Source organism: Anastrepha obliqua, chromosome 3 (assembly GCF_027943255.1).
Source record: "Anastrepha obliqua isolate idAnaObli1 chromosome 3, idAnaObli1_1.0, whole genome shotgun sequence".
NCBI lineage: Eukaryota > Metazoa > Arthropoda > Insecta > Diptera > Tephritidae > Anastrepha > Anastrepha obliqua.
The window spans coordinates 69885283-69902621 of record NC_072894.1 but is presented as its reverse complement, the minus strand read 5'-3'; the positions used below and the strand labels follow the sequence as shown (position 1 = coordinate 69902621).

General features: G+C 37.3%; 4 protein-coding genes across 7 annotated transcripts; 2 read left to right on the top strand and 2 right to left on the bottom strand.

The window, feature by feature from the left end:
* Nucleotides 1-4281: 4281 nt before the first annotated feature.
* On the top strand, nucleotides 4282-6197 carry LOC129241082 (tektin-B1). The gene is made up of 4 exons (XM_054877237.1): nucleotides 4282-4668; nucleotides 4752-5183; nucleotides 5407-5629; nucleotides 5683-6197. Exons 1-4 carry the CDS (start codon nucleotides 4457-4459, stop codon nucleotides 6115-6117), a joined length of 1302 nt encoding a protein of 433 aa, XP_054733212.1. The 5' UTR covers nucleotides 4282-4456; the 3' UTR covers nucleotides 6118-6197.
* A 20-nt stretch (nucleotides 6198-6217) lies between these two features.
* Nucleotides 6218-8772, bottom strand: LOC129241079 (protein arginine N-methyltransferase 7). Its single transcript, XM_054877232.1, has 3 exons — nucleotides 6891-8772; nucleotides 6685-6839; nucleotides 6218-6618 (listed from the first exon to the last, which is right to left on the bottom strand). The coding sequence occupies exons 1-3, from the start codon at nucleotides 8583-8585 to the stop codon at nucleotides 6345-6347; spliced, it is 2124 nt and encodes a 707-aa protein (XP_054733207.1). The 5' UTR covers nucleotides 8586-8772; the 3' UTR covers nucleotides 6218-6344.
* Nucleotides 8773-9707: 935 nt separating this feature from the next.
* LOC129241084 (ADP-ribose pyrophosphatase, mitochondrial) lies at nucleotides 9708-11489 on the bottom strand. The gene is made up of 3 exons (XM_054877240.1): nucleotides 10987-11489; nucleotides 10789-10925; nucleotides 9708-10721 (listed from the first exon to the last, which is right to left on the bottom strand). The coding sequence occupies exons 1-3, from the start codon at nucleotides 11457-11459 to the stop codon at nucleotides 10447-10449; spliced, it is 885 nt and encodes a 294-aa protein (XP_054733215.1). The 5' UTR covers nucleotides 11460-11489; the 3' UTR covers nucleotides 9708-10446.
* On the top strand, nucleotides 11188-14799 carry LOC129241080 (iduronate 2-sulfatase). Of its 4 annotated transcripts, none has more exons than XM_054877236.1 (4): nucleotides 11188-11278; nucleotides 12221-12378; nucleotides 12484-13678; nucleotides 14570-14799. In XM_054877236.1, exons 2-4 carry the CDS (start codon nucleotides 12340-12342, stop codon nucleotides 14707-14709), a joined length of 1374 nt encoding a protein of 457 aa, XP_054733211.1. In that variant the 5' UTR covers nucleotides 11188-11278; nucleotides 12221-12339; the 3' UTR covers nucleotides 14710-14799. The 4 variants fall into 4 exon arrangements, with proteins under 4 accessions (XP_054733211.1, XP_054733210.1, XP_054733209.1 ...); XM_054877235.1 differs by having other exon boundaries at nucleotides 11196-11278; nucleotides 12019-12378; XM_054877234.1 differs by having other exon boundaries at nucleotides 11260-11354; nucleotides 12019-12378.
* The last annotated feature ends 2540 nt before the right edge of the window (nucleotides 14800-17339 follow it).

The following is a 17339-nucleotide window of genomic DNA, read 5'->3' as shown; positions in this document are numbered from 1 at the left end:
ACATTTTTTTGCAAAAAGTTTCAAAAATATATTTGAAATAGGAGCTTTTCTAATTTACTTCATATGATTTCATATTCACTGGTAAGTGCTACAAATTACAAAAGGCTATGCTGCCAAACTAGTAGCGAAAAACAAAATGATCAGAACGGATTATAACTTGAACCCAAGACAAATTGAGTACGGGAAGTAGTGTCTTCCCAATACAGTTACTTTATTTTAAGTGATTTTGACAACTCTGATGTCAGGTACCTTTCCAATACGAAACAATCGACAAAATAAACAAAAGGAGGCGAGATCACATGTTTGGGAAAATTCAGAGAATGGCTTGGTAATATTGTTGTTTGTGAGATTTAAATTAAACAAATCAATGAAAACGAAGTGCCGCATATTAAATTTTTGATATCCACCTGAGTACTTGCATGAAGGTCACGAGTACGAAAAGTACTCAGTACTTTAATAAGGTATCGAGTATTTACTCGTAGTTACTCCTATCGGGAAATTCAAGTATTTTAAAGTACGTTCATATATGCAGTGATTACCAATAAATCCCCAAAAATTACATTACTGTTCACATATTGCAGATTAGACAGTCAGCTGTTAACACTATTGTGAAAGCCTTTTCTTCATAGAAATTAATGGAATATCTTAGTATTGCTGATTTGCATAATTCTTATTAAAGGTATGAAGAAAATTCAAAGAGAAGCAATATGAGGAAACCGCAAACGACGTAATACATTTTATAAATAACAATAACATAACATATATGAATGCATAATTAATATCTAATAAAAATGTTATTAGAATTATGTCTACAAACCTCTCACCTTTGGCGACGTTCATGTTATTTAGTTTTTACTTTGACCTTTCTCCTTACATTCGTAATAATAATTGTCGATAGCAAGGGTTGTATGGAAAAAAGGATCGGATTTCGAGACAGAAATTTTGTATGGGTAATCTCGCTTTTTAATTACGGATTGGGAGTTAAGCACAAAAAAGTAGATGATCTAGTTATATGTGAACCTGTTATTAGACTTCTCAATTTGTAGTGGCATACTTTTTCTTCAATTTATATTAATAAAACAACGAGACATATTTATTCCTTCTGTAAAGGAATAAGGAATTTATTCCTTCTGTAAAAGCACAATTACGTTCAGGATATTGTAGCAGGTTAAACTCCTACCTATCCAGAATCGACCCCGACATACCAAACATATGTCCGGCATGTGAAGGCACCCCGCGCGACACTAACAACCTTTTCACATGCCCCCTAAAACCGACTCATCTAACACCCCTCTCCCTCTGGACCCATCCCGTGGAAACAGCATGTTTCCTGGGCCTACCCCTAGATGAACTAGACGAAGATGACAGGTGATATACCCGACACTGGCGGCGCTACTATTACTGTTAACAAACAAACAAATAAATTCCTTCTGTAAATACAAAATTATCTGATTTACTAGTTTAAATTTTATTTTAACTAGAATGAAAAGCAAAGGGACGCTTTCGCTTGAAAACATACATATCGTCCCCTTAGTATTAAAATAGCCTATAAATTTTTTGATGTTTTGAGAAAATGAATTTCAAACTTTTTGTCGAAAGTAGCTGTCACTCAAATCTCGTTATGTCTGTAAATAGTTATTATTTTTTGACTGACGTTTTGACCCACTTTGTGGAACTAGAATTTGACAAAATTTTGACCACATATAAAATCGACGATGGAGAATCCAAAAATTCAATAAAAAAAATAATAGCGTATGAGCACATAGGCTATTGTTATACTAAGGGGACGATATGTACAGTGTGCGCCATCTCGAGCTTCGGTATGGAAACATTGAATAACTTTAGCAACTAGCAAAATTGAATGTTTGTTGGTGTTTTTTTATTTGATTTCGTCCTTTACAATCTGTTTCAACTGCACTTAGAACACAACATCCAACAAATGACCACCTTTACGAGCCACACAATATTGTGCACTTTTTTTCGAATTTTCCATTACTTTTGCTAGTATTTCGGGTGATATTGCCTCTATTTCAGATCTAATGTTGGTCCTGAGCGCTTCCAATGTAGAGGGCTTGTTGGCGTATACTCTACTTTTTAAATAGCCCCACAAAAAAAAAATCCGGCTGCGTCAAATCCGGCGATCTTGGAGAACACTCAACATCGCCACCTTTCGACATCAACCGGCCAGGGAACTTTAGCTTCAAAAAGCTTTTCAAAACACTCTGCTTGACAGTTTCAACAATTTCATTGGAGCGTCTTTTACGAACTGAAACACGTTGATGATTTGCTACAGACCCCGATTCTTCAAAATTTTTAGTCAGATTGCGTATGGTGTTATCAGAAGGCACTTTACGACCGCGGTATTTTCGACGGTATGCACGTTGAGCAAGCACAATTGAACGACCATTTTCCAAATACATGGTCACAATTTCCGCGCGTTCTTTAGGTGTAAAGTTATTCATCGTTAAAATTGTACTGAATTGACGTTTCCAAATTATTTTTTCTCAAGTCCTTCTGACAATGGATAGCAAAGTTATTCAATATTTCCATACCGAAGCTCGAGATGGCGCACCCTGTACATAAGTTTATCGGTGTGAAAATCACCATATGCAGACAAAGAATCTCAGAATATGGAAGTTGGGCATAGAATCAAAAATCGGAGCCTTATTTTCTGCCTATTAACTCTAATCCCATGTCCCATGTACTTTGTCCTTATCCTGGACGACTAAATTAATTGGAAAAAGAAGTCTGATGGAACCCTTCTTAAAGCAATTAAGACCCTCTTAGAGTGCAAGCGTTTAGAAGGAGAATCCTATGTTATTGGAAGGATATAACCAAAAGAGATTTAATCATCTTATAAGGCCCTTCTTATGCTTGATTGGCACGAAAACCCTCTAGCGGTAGTTTTGTTTGTAGAGGAAGAACTTTACTACTCAATTGCCTACTTAGCCCAAAGTAGCACTTGTTGGCAGGTGAGATCCTTCGTTGGATTTCAATGCTGGCATTATTATCGGTGTTAATGTTGGTTCCTAGATAAATGACGTCCCTCACAACTTCAAAATCACAACTGTCAACAGTGACGTAAGTACCGATACGAGAGTGCGTCGACTGTTTGTTTGATGACAGGAGGTACTTCGTTTTGTCCTCGTTCACCACCAGACCCATTCGCTTTGCTGTTTTACCCACTTTGGAAAAAGCAGAACTATCAGCGCGATTGTTAAGGTCGATGTTGCCAATTATATCGGCATACGCCAACAATTGTACGCTCTTATAAAATATTTTTCCTGACCGATTAAGTTCTGCGGCTCATATGCATGATCTTTTCCAGCATCAAGTTAAATAAGTCACACAGCAGCGAGTCACCCTCTCGGAAACCTCGTTTTGTATCAAACGGCTCGGATAGGCCCTTGCCCTTGGAGGATGGTTCCATGTGTAGAAGTCCACCCAAGTGAGGAAAGCCTCTGATCACCATTCACCGTTGCCAGAACGACTCTTCTGCACAGAACGACGGTTCTGGCTAGGTTCCTAACATTCGTTTGTGAGAAGGCGAAACAACCCAGGATATCTGGTGGTGTGCTGAGTTTAGGACGCGCCACGTAAAAATCCTCCAGACGCAGCTCTTCCTAATGAGGTCGAAGTGCAAACCTCATAAAGTATCTATCTATCTATCTCTATAGATCACTGTAGATAGCTACGCTCGACATATAATCCACTGACTCTTGTCATTTCGAATCTTCCACACCTGCTTCTCGAATGCCAAGCCAAATCGAAAAAGAACAGATGATGTTGTTGTTGTTGTAGCAGCAAAACATTCCCCATACATGTGCGGAGGTGCTGCCGGAGTGACAGTCCTTGGCCCGATATATAGTAAATCCGGGTCGTTCCGGTAACGTAGGACGCACTGTCGGGAGGACAGATATTTGGGCTTGGTACGGCTAGAAGAAAGGCACTTTCTTTCATGTACATACATGTGGGTGGTCTGTGTTGGATTTGTTTAAATTGTTTAAAGTAGAACACAAAATTTGTTCTGGACAACAAATTAGTGCTGCTACGACAACCGACAACCGCTTTGGAACTACCCCCTATTCATAGGTTTCCACAGGATACCAATAAAAAAAAACAAAGTTTGCTAAACAAACAAGCGCTTTAGGTGGAAAATTGCTCTGAGAGAATTCTATACATACTTATACTGTTTTTGTTGTTTTCTTTTCCGCATTCCTGTAGCAACCCATTTGCTTTCTATACAACACAATTGAATCGAAGTAATTCTTCACATTAATGTTTCGACACATCTCGAATATATCATAAGCAGTTTTAGAACGATTTTTTCGAGTTTTTCAGATATCTAAATTGAAGTTTTAACAAATAACGAGTTATTTCATATAAATAAATAGTACCAAAATAATTTTTTTATATCAATAAAAAAATATTTTAATATTGTACAATACATTTAAATATGGCTCATCATACCGTCATAACATTGGAGAAACCGCTACAGCATTTGGCATTGTCTGATTGGAATGCTCGTGTTAATCAGCTTCGAAATGTGGCTGACGCAAGACGGAGTGATGCTTTCAACATTCGACATAGTTCACGCACTCTGCGAAATGAGACACGCATCGCGGGCGACTGGACCAATTACGAAACTAACGAGGCGTTGGCCGATCGGTACGTACATTTGTATATAAGCGTAGGGATACCTGAAAATTTTTATTTTTTATCATATGTATGTATGTATCATATTATTTCAGTATCGCAGAGCTGGCGCGTTGGCGTGAAACAATTGCTAGAACATTGGAACGCATTGTGCGCGAAATAAAAATGCTGGAGGAAGAGAAGGCATCCACGGAACGCGAGCTAGAGGCAATGCAAACTCCTATTAGTGTTGTTGCTGAATGTCTAACAATGCGGGACTGTCGATTAGGCTCTGAATTGACCTATGACGATGCTGATACCGAAATCAAGAATGAGTTGGCTGTGATCGAGAACAATCAACATCTTCTTGCCGATCAATGTCAGAAAGCTTGGGAAAAGCTGAGAAGATTAGATGAGGTAAAATTCAAACTCGGCTTAGAGGTTGGAAATAAAGCTGAAGCCGAAGAATTGGACGTAGCACAGCTGGATTTGAATAAATTTGCCTCAAATATCACCTATAAACCTGATCCTTTGCGCAATCCAAAAAAGTAAGGGGAAATTTCTATCTATAGGTAGAACACAGTTCATTATTACATACCTTATGTTTATAATAATTTGTGATAATTAGTTTCTCCAAACTTAATGCATTTGCAATAACGGATTTTTCGTTTTGCTTTTCAAATCCTTAAAAACGCAATATGTTCATATAATTCACTATGACCTTAAACAGAGGAAGTGAATAAGTCAATTTTTTTTTGGAATATTTTCTAGTTGTTGCACTTACCAAGGGTGGCTAGAGCATACAAAAAATATAAAGCAAATGGCCGAAAACGAATTGGCTGACACATACGCTATAAGAGAGTCCTTGTTCGTTTGCCGTGAGAAGGCACGCAACATGTTGATTACACAACAGGAACGAGCAGAACACACCATACGCAAGCGTATATTCGAGACGCAACGTGCCCGTAACGAGCTTCAATGGCAGCAAATGAAAGTAAGTCAATACAATTTCAATACTCTTTTTACTCTTTTCAATACCCTCTTCAGATGAAAGAAGAAATGGAGAGAGCTGTGTGTGATATCAAAACTTTGGAGCAAGCGTTAAGAGATAAAACTGATGGACTGAAACTAGCCGAAACGCGTTTGGAGAACCGTGCACAACGTTCTGGTATGGAACTGTGTCTAGATGAGGCTCATGAGCAACTTTGCTTGGAGGTGCAAAAGCTTCAAACTATACGACGTCGCTTAATGGATAAAATCGATGAGGCTAAAGCAAATTATAACCTATTGGAAGAACATGCACAGAAAATCGATGTTGATCTGGAGAACAAACAGCATTCTTTAATGACCGATATTCGCGCTTTAGATTTACGCCAACGTTTGAAAGGTGGCGAATTTGGTCAAAAGCAGGCATCACCGAGTGCTCAGACTGACCGTAACATTGTGCTGACGCAAATGGAACAGGAAATACCAAAAAATTAATTGTTCTTTGTGTTTTCACAGTTTTATCTGATTATTGGTTTGAATACATAAGTACCATACATATAATTTTTATTGTACATATGTATATGTTATATACATATGTATGTAAATTTAATTGTGCAAATGAAATAAAAATACTTATACAATTTGAATAAGAGCATTTAAATTTACAACTAAACTTACTCTATCCTGCACGGTTGGTTTGATGAGGTGAAACTGTTGCTCGATTAACTCGTTGGGAGGTTATTCACATTAAAATCCAATTCAAATTTACTTGATTTCGGTTTATAAAGTAATGTCCACCGTACGCTGCTCTTTCGATTAAACACTGGATAACTCTCGTCAAATAAGTGCACACCTTGTCGAACAAACATATCCCATTTAATAAAGTTCCCTGGTACAATTGATTCTACAGGTCCAGTGCTTACAAACGACTTTGGACTACCAACACCATCGATATCCCAATCAACCCAAAGCGCGATGCCATTGCAAGAGGCGTCACTAAATAAACAATATTGTGTATAAATATGAACTTCCAAGGTGTATGATTGTTAATATGAAATCTACCTTTCTATTGTGATGAGTCCGTTTGTGGAGTATTCATTGTTAAAATCTCGAAAGTTAATATGTAAAACTTCTTGAGGTGTAGCTAATGCTTTGCAAGGATATTCCCAAAGCGGGTGCGCTTCAACTTTGCTATCAGGTAATGTTGATCTCGCTTTCTGTAAATAATTTTCGTTTTTAAAATATTTGTAATAAAAGTTTATACGAACCTTAATCATTTCGTCGAATATGCTCAAGTCGAATCCTTCACATTGATTCACTGGTGTACGTATTTTATGCAGGTCGGTGAATTGCACAGGAACTGCAAATATTTTAGCGGAATGTGGGGATATTTGCACTGTTGGCGACAGTTTGTCCATGATTTTTTGCAAAAGTTGACCAAACAGAAAATTGTCCCATGGCAAGATAGCGGATAGAAAGTATGGTTCGGCAAATATATGGGTTAGATGTGGCAATTTGATTTCCTCGAGATTATTTAAATTTTCGACAAACTCCACGTTTTCTAAGTTGTTGCTTTGTGCAACGGAATTCATGAATCGTCTAGAAAAAGAGTTCTTTTCGCATAGTACTACGGAAGAGACTCCCATTTTTGCTATAGCCAACCCCAAAATACAACTATCCCCAATGCAAAGAACTTTCGAGTTTTTGGTTAAGTTCTGTTCTAAATAGTTTAGATACCTTTTGTTGCGTACAGACTGATTTAGTTGACCAATACGTGAATGGGAATAGGCAAGGTGAAAATTGCACGTACACGCGTGGCGTGGTACCTCTTTCTTCCCTGACGTCAGTGTGGTATGCACATCAAACCAAAGGGAGTATTCGTCATGGTTACAATTAAGCACAAATTTGTCATCACTTCTAGATATATGTAATGGTTTTGGGATGTAGTATATCGCCTGCATCCAATGATCTCGCCAAGGAATAACATCTGTTTCTTCCTTGTAATCGGGATGTGCCCAATATGGAGCACAACTTAATGTGTCCTCATATTTAGAACACATTTGTATATTCCACCAATAGAACACGATATCGGTTGACCCTGGTTGCAATGCATTCACTTCTAACAACTGCTGCCTTTGTGTATGTCTCCTTATCTTTTGATTGAAATTAAATTCAAATATTTCTAATGGTTTTGTGAGTGGACGGAAGTGGTCTAAGCTTAGTTGAGAAAGTTGTACATCATGCACCGCCGCTTCTCCCTTACAATCTAGTACGTCTTTGGGTGGTTTTAGCAGTATGTTGCCATCTAAATCAGCAACAATTTTCATAGTATTCCATTGAGAGGCAAGTGTCGATTGGACTACTTGTGCATAGCATGTTGCCTTTGCAGGTATACAAACTACGTCATCCGTTAGCAGTTCATCATGCGCGTGGTTGTATATACCAATTGCTCCCTCGCCTATTAACTCCGTATCCAACAATTCGGCGACTAATAGGTTTGCCCTTTGCGGCATGTCCTTTCCAATACGCATCTCAGTTGAGCGTTTCTTCACAAGTCGTACCTTGTCACTAAATCCGTTTGCCGCAAATATGCGCTGCGCACAATTCGCCATGGGCATAAATGCTTCACACGCGGTAACCGTGTCAGCACCGGCAGTTAAAGCCATCATTGATAATATGCCTGTCCCAGTGCCAATATCCAAAACGTGCACTTCGTGTCCGTCTGCATGCATCCGCGCTATGGCTTTTCGCAGAGCTCCATAGTATTTTTGATTGCGTTCACGATCGTGCAACATATCACCAAAGCCGGTACATGTTAACTCCATTTGGTAATCATAGTCATTGTCATGTACAGCCCATTCATTACAGCCTGTCAATGGATTTATAACTTGAGTAAATACTGCCATGGGATAACGTGCGTGGCGAAATGTTGTAAAAATATTTTGCAGCAATTGGACTCGCATGTAAAAACAATGTAAAATAAAAAAGACTTGTATTTTACGAACAGCTGATTTGTATTAAATTGGAACAAACCTGTTACCATGTATGTACATATATACAAATCGTTCACACGTACGACTTGTCAAAAATATCATAAAATTGTGGCTATGTCGTTGGTTGCAAGCGATTATTTCATTACTCGTGTTCGACAATACAAAAATTTGTAGTAATTATTCCTAATTTTTGCTAGCAGGCGTTCGTTAACGTGAAAAAATTCCATTACTCAAAAATTGAGAGAGTAAAGTAACAGTTCGATCTAAGAGAGACCTTCGTTTTGTGCTGGCAAATGTTATCCATCGGGAAAACAAATGATCTGAGAGCATATGACTGCACCTTTTGAAAACAAATTAATTATTGTGTAACCTGGTCTTTTGTGCACTTTTGTCTCGTGTGCCAGATGGAAATTTGTTGATTATAGTCAGGTACGATAAAATGTAATATTTATAATAACAAAAAAACGAGAAGTTATAAAATATGTTTTTGGTAATTTTGTAGACAACAAAAAAATGTGTAAACATTTCCAGCTGATATGTCTTCTTTTCAATTTTGCAAAAGATGGCAAATTTTGCGTTGATTCTCGGTTATTATTTTAATATTTTCTCAGATATATACATATCTTATTTAAGATTTGACCTCGACAAAGAAATAATTTTCTGATGGCCTAAAAATAAAATTTATTTTAGCTATCCTCCGTGGATAAGAAAACCTCTTTCACCAAAGCAGATTCCATAAAATCGGAGAAATTTTTTTGGAAAACCCAACAATACCGATACTAATGTATCGCTTTATATTGCCAATAATTTCTTAATATATTTGTAACTCTTCTTCTTTTTTTAAGTAATTGCAATAAAACTTCTGGGAAATATTTTGTCGATCGACTTTCAGACGCGAAATTTTCCAAATATGTTCCAAATCGTTCGACATCAATATGCCAAGGAATGTCATATATGAATTAAATATTTATTTATATAGTTAATATGAGTGCGACCCTGCAAAAGCAATTGCTCGATGATTTAATCTGCAGTATGCGCACCCTACACCAACCTGACATTTAGTTTAGTTAAAAAAAGTAAATATAAATCATATAATTCAGTAACACACTGTTTATTCATTCATAACTGTAAAAAAATTAGCTTCTATACATTAAAGTGTATACATTAATTCCAAAACCTACTTAATCATAATTTTCAACTTGCGGTCATGAAATTTATTTTGAATATTATTTCGGATTTCGATAGAAGCGTTTGTTAGCGATGGTATAATTTACATCATCTGGTTTATTATAATAGTAAAACCGGCAATTTTCTCTTTTTGGTCAGTTTTTTATTTTGAGTAATGGGTCTACAGACACACGGTTATTAATTGTTTGCCGTTTTAATTTCCAAAAAAAAAAAAAAACACACCCTTAATCTAGTGTTTAAATCATGAGGTTGGCAACTGTGATCAATAGCCCGAAAACTTGACTGTGAAATTGCGCAAAATTGAGGAATTTTTGTGACTTCTTACTCTGTAAGTGGGTCCCAAGTTTCATTGGCAGGTGAAATAACAATAAATTAATTATATATTTAATAATATAAACTAAAGCAGCTAATTTCTTGTGATTTGCGGACTTGAATGTCAAAGAGCCCTGTTTCTTTGCTTAATTAATTGTTCAATTACATTGAAATTTGGGCAATTCAACTATCAAATCGCTAAAATAAAATACATGCAAGTGTTTTTGTAGCTCTATCGAAGTTACCTCCTATGAATTCGCCTTGAATTTTCGGCAGCGAATCTATTCGTGGCCTGAGATGACCGCAGGCACTATGCAAGGTATGTACCGAGCTACCAATGAGCGTTCAACTTAGTTACAACTGCTTCAATTATATCATTATGATTTGCATGCAGTTTAATGCTACTATCTATGCTTAGCCACTTTACGTTGGCAGCATCATCGCCAGCAGAGAGCTTTAATTGTCCCACCGCAGTTCCGTTATCGTCATGGAAATTATACGCCACTGTCTCAATCCAGGCGTTATCTGTATTTCGGTAATCGTCTACATATCCTGTATAGATTTCTACGCCTTTTGCGAAAAACTCTTCAATCATTTTCTGATTATCTGCAATCAAAAATAGCATAAATATAATAAGCACAAGTTTACTAACGAAGAATTTTGTCAAAGTCACCAAAACTATCCAAAGCCTCTTCCATGAATTCTCGCTTAAGTGTTGCACTAACCTTTTCGCCAGGATCAACCATGCCACCTGGTATAGCCCACATATTATTATCATGACGTTGTATGGCCACCATTTGTAAAATGCTTCTGTAAAAAATATTTTTTGAAAAGACTTATAATTGTATAAGTATACTCCAAGAAAAAGTACTTTTTTGTTTCACTATTCCAGATTTTATTTCCATCAGCATCCCGCTGCCAACGTGTCACCACTGGATCGGCGGCATGATTTGGCCCCCAGCGCCCCAGTAATCCGCGGCCCCGCAAGCCAGTACGTCCAAAGGAATTTATCGGATATTCATTTTCAATTTTATAAATTCCGTTAAGCGACACTCGATTTACAGCGCCATCTAGTTCATTCCACTTCGGCTGAAAATTTTCACAACCGATGTCCGGATCAGCCCAAGGTTGCCCGTTGATATGTGGCGCAGTATAATTCGGAGGTATATATTTGCTATATTCTGTTGACCAATCGACGAATTCACTTGGCACGCTAAAGCGTTTCACTGTACTTTTTGGGTAAATATTATTTCGACAAGTAATGTGTTTAAAAACTCCAGGTTTTAGCATTTGTGCCGACATGCTGAATAAAAGTAGAATAAAGAAATGTGTGTGAATAAACATATAGAAAGTGCGGATAAAAACAAAGAATGCAGAGACATGGTACGCAAAACGAACAGTATGAGAGCAAAGCGCCGGAAAAGCATTGAATGTCAAGTCAGTGCTGCCAAACTTGTACGCAAAATGCTTAAAATATGACAGTTACTTTGTGAAAATGCATTAACACATAATGCATGCACATTGGTGTGGGGGAAAATGACAATAAACAATTTATAAAAAGATTGATTTACTTATTTTTACGCATATAACAATGTATATAACATACGTACACTAATGTCTGCTGGTGCATACATAAGCCCATATGCCTACATGCATTAATATAGCTACTTAAAAATCATACTTCCGCCTAAATTAAGGAACAATTGACAAAACTTTCAATTTCTTATGAGTAAATGTAAAGAAAATATATGTATGAGTTGAAGAGCTATTGTATTCTCACAGCATTCAACTAAAGTCCACTAATGTAGTTACGCACACATATTTGTTATTTCGATTCATTTTTATAATATATATACGTATGTACATATGTACATATAATTATTTGTTTGGAACTCATTTTTAGTAAAACGTCGAATGGCGGATCTACAGTTTTGCAATTTTGTTGTTTATTTTCGAGAGAGACTCAACGAGTAAAGTCCGATGTGAATAAATGCCATAGCCAATTGTTATGTGAATCGTTTTATTTGCGTCGAGAAATCTATGTTACATTTTCAAGATGACCCCTATTTTGCTATTGCTGCTGCACTTATTCTTCTTACTCACAGTGCATGCGGCACGAAACGTATCGCGTCGCAATGTTGTGCTTGTGATCTTTGATGACCTGCGGCCAGTGTTGGGTGGTTACGGTGATTATTTGGCAAAAACACCTCATTTGAATGCTTTTATGAATGAGAGTTACCATTTTACACGAGCCTATAGCCAGGTATGTAAATATGTACATATTTATGTGTGTTTAATATAAAATATAAAAAAAGTAAATATTTCAATACACGTGCAAAATGCGTATGTTCTTGAAATTGTTTTTCAGCAATCTCTATGTGCTCCTAGTCGCAATTCGATGCTCACTGGCCGTCGTCCGGATACTTTGCACCTTTATGACTTTTACAACTATTGGCGTGAATTTGCTGGCAACTTTACCACATTACCGCAGTATTTCAAAGCTCACAACTACTATACTTATGGCATTGGAAAAGTGTTCCATTCTGGAATCTCCTCGAATAATACTGACGATTATCCCTACAGCTGGTCGCAGCCGACTTTTCGGCCACCGAGTGAGAAATATATGAATTCGCCAGTATGCCCGGATAATAGTGGTGTGTTGCGCAAAAATCTTATATGTCCCGTTCATCTGCAAACCCAACCACTGAAGACGTTGCCCGATATTGAATCCACCGCTGAGGCCATACGCTTCATTAATACTTACAAGCGTCGAAGGCCTTTTTTTCTAGCTCTTGGTTTTCACAAACCGCACATAAATTTCCGCTTTCCACAACAGTTTATTGAGCGATTTCGAGTCGAGGATTTCAATAACTATACCACAGACACTCATAAGCCAGTGGATATGCCAAATGTCGCTTGGAATCCGTACATTGATGTGCGTTCGCGTGATGACTTTAAATACCAAAATATTTCATTTCCTTATGGCCCGATTTCAGCAGTGCAGCGCTCGCAGATACGTCAAGCTTACTATGCATCTGTTGCGTACGTAGATGACCTGTTTGGAAAATTTGTCGCTCATGTGGATAGACGTAACACTATCATGCTAGTGACCAGTGATCATGGCTGGTCACTAGGCGAACATGCCGAATGGGCTAAGTACAGTAATTTTGAAGTGGCGCTGCGTGTACCACTCATCATACAGAGTCCGGAATTCCCACTGCAGACATTTCAGCGAATGCATACGATTGTGGAACTATTGGATATTTTTCCAACATTGGTGGATCTAGCTCATTTACCATCACTACCACGTTGTAATACGCCGTCCAGTGAGCAATTGACATGTGGTGAAGGCAAAAGTTTATATCCACTGCTGCGAGGCATCGGCTTAGGTGACGAGTATGTGGCGTTAAGTCAATATCCGCGTCCAGGTATTGAACCATCGAAGCATCCCAATAGCGACAAACCAAAACTTTTGAACATCAAAGTGATGGGCTACTCAATGCGGACAACATCTTATCGATATACGCTTTGGGTGCGCTTTCACTCACAAAATTTTAGTAGAGGTGAGTTTAGGTTATATTTTGGACTTTTGATAAAATAACTTAAATCAACTTAGCATATTGATTTATACTAATGCAGTATGTACCTGTATATTTCGTATCGCTAGTATCCATATTTATAAATTACACTAAAATCTGACAAACATATAAATATATATGCATGTATGTGCAGTATTTCCGGGATATAAGCACCGAATAAAATTCACGAGAGTCGATGCTTATGTAATGACTGTGGATATATTCAAATTCTCGCTATAAGCATTACCGATGTAATGAACGACTACTTTTACTGTCGTTCCACCGACTGCAGTTCTACGTTACCGGAACGACTCGGATTTACTATATATTCGGCCAAGGACTGTCGCTTCGGCAACACTCCCCGTACATGTATGGGAAATGTTTTTGCTGATACAACAACAACAACCACTTCTATTACATACATACATTTTCGTTCAAATAAAGAACACATCGAGATTTCATATATAAAATAAATATGTACATATGTATGTGCTACCAATTTACACTGAATTTTGGTTCATTTATGGGGTTCTACATATTTAAACTATTGTATATACGAATTCGTTAGTTAGTAGTTAAAAAAAAAGCCTGTAATATTCGACTGAAAGCTCAATATTAGCAAGGTCGAAATAGTGCTGCCCACATTTATTTGTGGAGATAAGTGGAAAATTAATTTTTAGTGCTTTAGGAAGAAAGTGACTAGTTTTTTGGTGCTATAATGGGATGCTTATATCGTGATTTTTTGTGTATATATTTTATAAAGAGGTGAAATTTTCTTACAGTTTTTCTAGTGCTTATTACCGGGAAATACTGTATAGTATATGTATATGTCTTCTTTATGTTACAAAAGTCTTGCTTTCCATGGTTTTATTGTAGACTGGAATGCTATATTTGGCGAGGAGTTGTACGACCATCGCTTGGATGCAGGCGAGGAAACAAATTTGGCGTATATGATCGAGTTTAATGAAACGCGTACATATTTGAAGCATCAATTGATTACAGCCTTTTCAAAATAATGATATTGTTTGTGTGAGTTAAAAATACATTTAAATAATGTGCGTGTTTATTTGGTGAAAAAGTGAGTAAATAATTGTTTCAAAAATTCATCTTGAGTTTAGTCTTGAGAGAGCACCAAGATCTTTTTAGTACTATTGAACATACGTTATATTTTTTGAAGGAATCTAGAAAAAAAAATTTGTTTGATTTTTGTACAAAATATGTGTGCACCCCATATTCATACTCCATATAGTCTAGCCAAGACTGCATTTACCTGCAAAATTTGTATTTTCCAATTACGGCTTTAATACGCTTTTTTATATATAAAAACTTATATTTACAAAAATAAGTTGCGTATGGTATCACCGGTGCTACGCGGAAGTGACATTCCCTGGCCAGATATAAATTCCGGCAACGTAGAATCGACTCTTGTAGAAACGACTGCTACTGTCCTCAAACGGACTAGTTAAAGGCTAGTCTAGAGTCACGTTATTTACAGCTAAATACACAATGATAAATATGTAAGTAACTACATATGCATTCATATGCATTCGTATGCTTGCTGAGCTTGTATAGTACGTAATAATTTAACTGAAACCGGTTTAGAACAAACTTACCCATTCAATGTCAGAATCCGAAAAATCTACTAACCAACGCTGTAAGGAAAGCAAATTCACAATTGTAACCATTGGCAGCCGTAACAACAACAAAATATACGAACTCATAATATCAATGGAATAACTGTGCGCATTGCAGTTTGAGCTGGGCTGTTTTTCAGCCTCTTTAAGGAAGACGACCACTTGAAGCGGAAATGAAACGTGTACAATTGGATTTGTGCGACGACGATGAAAGCTCTTGCAACACGCATGCGGTGGCGCGGCAACCACCGACTCGCTGGCACTTCAATGACAGCAATGGCATCTGCAATAATAACAAAAACAGGAACGACACTTTGAGTAAGAAAAAGAGAATAAGTACATACACATGCATACATACATTTCTTGCCTATATTTATATATATTTGAACATATCATAAGTGCATAAAGCTACATACCTATATCCCAACATATATATAATATATATATACATTAGGGCGGGTCGATTTAAAAATCGCTCATTGCTCTGTGAAAATCGTATTCTATTCAAAATAAGAAACTTTGCCGAAGGAACCGTACCTCTAAAACGAATTCTGATGGGTCGAATGAAAAATCCCACTTTGACCCATTTAGAGTGCTCCAATCGAGTCCAAATGCATGACCGACCCCCACTAACTTTGGACGGCTGATCCACCCACGCCAGTGGCACACCCCCTGGAACTCCCCTGGGGGGTTCCCCATACAATCATTTCAAAATATCACCATTTTTGGCCTTTACATGAGAAAAGAAACTAAAAAGTTCGACCCAAATTGGGGGACCTCAGAATTCGTTGTAGAGGTAAGGTTCCTTCGGCAAAGTTTCTTATTTTGATCAATAGAATATGATTTTCACAGAGCAATGGGCGATTTTTTTGCCTCCCCACAAATCGACTCGGCCTAATATACATATTGTTTATATATGTATATTTTTTGAACAACAACATTAAGACGCACGACACAAATAGGAGGAGGAGCTCGGTCAAACACCCAAAACGAGTGTACGCGCCAATTATATATATCTATACTAATATTATAAAGAGGAAAATTTTGTTTGTAACGAATAGGCTCAAAAACTACTGGACCGATTTTAAAAATTCTTTCAACATTCGAAAACTACATTATCCAAGAGTAACATGGATTACAATTTATTTTGGAAAAAAATAGGGTTCCGTAAGATATTTGGATTTTTCGGACACAAACTGAAAAAATCTTATATATAAAATAAAGTCAACTTTTTGTGTGTGTTCGCTAACCGGCCGTGTCTGCACCGAATTAAACCAAACTTACACACATTGTTAAGGAGGTATTGAAGATGGTTTCCGTATAGTTTGGATACCTATTGGTAGATAGGGTCTCGAGATATAGGTCAAAACGTGGACCCGGGTAACCTTCGGATGTGAATGTGCAATATGGGTATCAAATGGAAGCTGTTGGTGAATGCTTTAGTTCAGAGTATTTCCATCCGCTCCGTGACTAGGGTCTCGAGATAGAGACCAAAACGTGGAGCCTAGAATGTGTTTGTACAATATGGATATCAAATTGAAGCTGTTGGTGAATGCTTTAGTACAGAGTATTTTTCATGCCGCTACGTGACTGGGGTCTCGAGATATAGGTCAAAACGTGGACCCGGGTAACCTTTGGTTGTGTATGTACAATATGGGTATCAAATGAAAGCTGTTGATAAGTGCTTTAATACGGGGTAATTTTCATACCTATTGATGACTAGGGTCTCGAAATATATGCCAAAACGTGGACCCGCCGTGTCTTTGAACCGAATTAAACCAAACTTATGCACATTGTTAAGTAAGTATTGAAAATGGGTTTCGTAAAGTTTGGTTGTAATTCGGAGCAGTGGCAACGGGTACAGCGTTCTTTTGAACCAGCCATAATGTCGCTTACTTTTTTAACGCTTGGGGCGGAACTGAACTGTCAAATTGACAGTGTGAGTTACAATCTGTCAATATTTCTTTCTGATTTGGATGCCATAAGGAAAAAACGTAAGTGCAACATGTAAA

What these genes read in the sequence shown, in the direction of transcription:
- LOC129241084 (XM_054877240.1), bottom strand. Translation starts at nt 11,459, where the DNA reads ATGTTTATTCACACACATTTCTTTATTCTACTTTTATTCAGCATGTCG. An exon ending in TGGAATAGTGAAACAAAAAA is followed by an intron (nt 10,926 to 10,986) that starts GTACTTTTTCTT and finishes TATTTTTTACAG; the next exon opens with AAGCATTTTACAAATGGTGG. An exon ending in AGAGGCTTTGGATAGTTTTG is followed by an intron (nt 10,722 to 10,788) that starts GTGACTTTGACA and finishes TTTTGATTGCAG; the next exon opens with ATAATCAGAAAATGATTGAA.
- LOC129241082 (XM_054877237.1), top strand. Translation starts at nt 4,457, where the DNA reads ATGGCTCATCATACCGTCATAACATTGGAGAAACCGCTACAGCATTTG. An exon ending in CCTTTGCGCAATCCAAAAAA is followed by an intron (nt 5,184 to 5,406) that starts GTAAGGGGAAAT and finishes AATATTTTCTAG; the next exon opens with TTGTTGCACTTACCAAGGGT. An exon ending in TTCAATGGCAGCAAATGAAA is followed by an intron (nt 5,630 to 5,682) that starts GTAAGTCAATAC and finishes TACCCTCTTCAG; the next exon opens with ATGAAAGAAGAAATGGAGAG.
- LOC129241079 (XM_054877232.1), bottom strand. Translation starts at nt 8,585, where the DNA reads ATGCGAGTCCAATTGCTGCAAAATATTTTTACAACATTTCGCCACGCA. An exon ending in TATTCGACGAAATGATTAAG is followed by an intron (nt 6,840 to 6,890) that starts GTTCGTATAAAC and finishes AATTATTTACAG; the next exon opens with AAAGCGAGATCAACATTACC. An exon ending in GGACTCATCACAATAGAAAG is followed by an intron (nt 6,619 to 6,684) that starts GTAGATTTCATA and finishes TTGTTTATTTAG; the next exon opens with TGACGCCTCTTGCAATGGCA.
- LOC129241080 (XM_054877235.1), top strand. Translation starts at nt 12,172, where the DNA reads ATGACCCCTATTTTGCTATTGCTGCTGCACTTATTCTTCTTACTCACA. An exon ending in TTACACGAGCCTATAGCCAG is followed by an intron (nt 12,379 to 12,483) that starts GTATGTAAATAT and finishes ATTGTTTTTCAG; the next exon opens with CAATCTCTATGTGCTCCTAG. An exon ending in CTCACAAAATTTTAGTAGAG is followed by an intron (nt 13,679 to 14,569) that starts GTGAGTTTAGGT and finishes GTTTTATTGTAG; the next exon opens with ACTGGAATGCTATATTTGGC.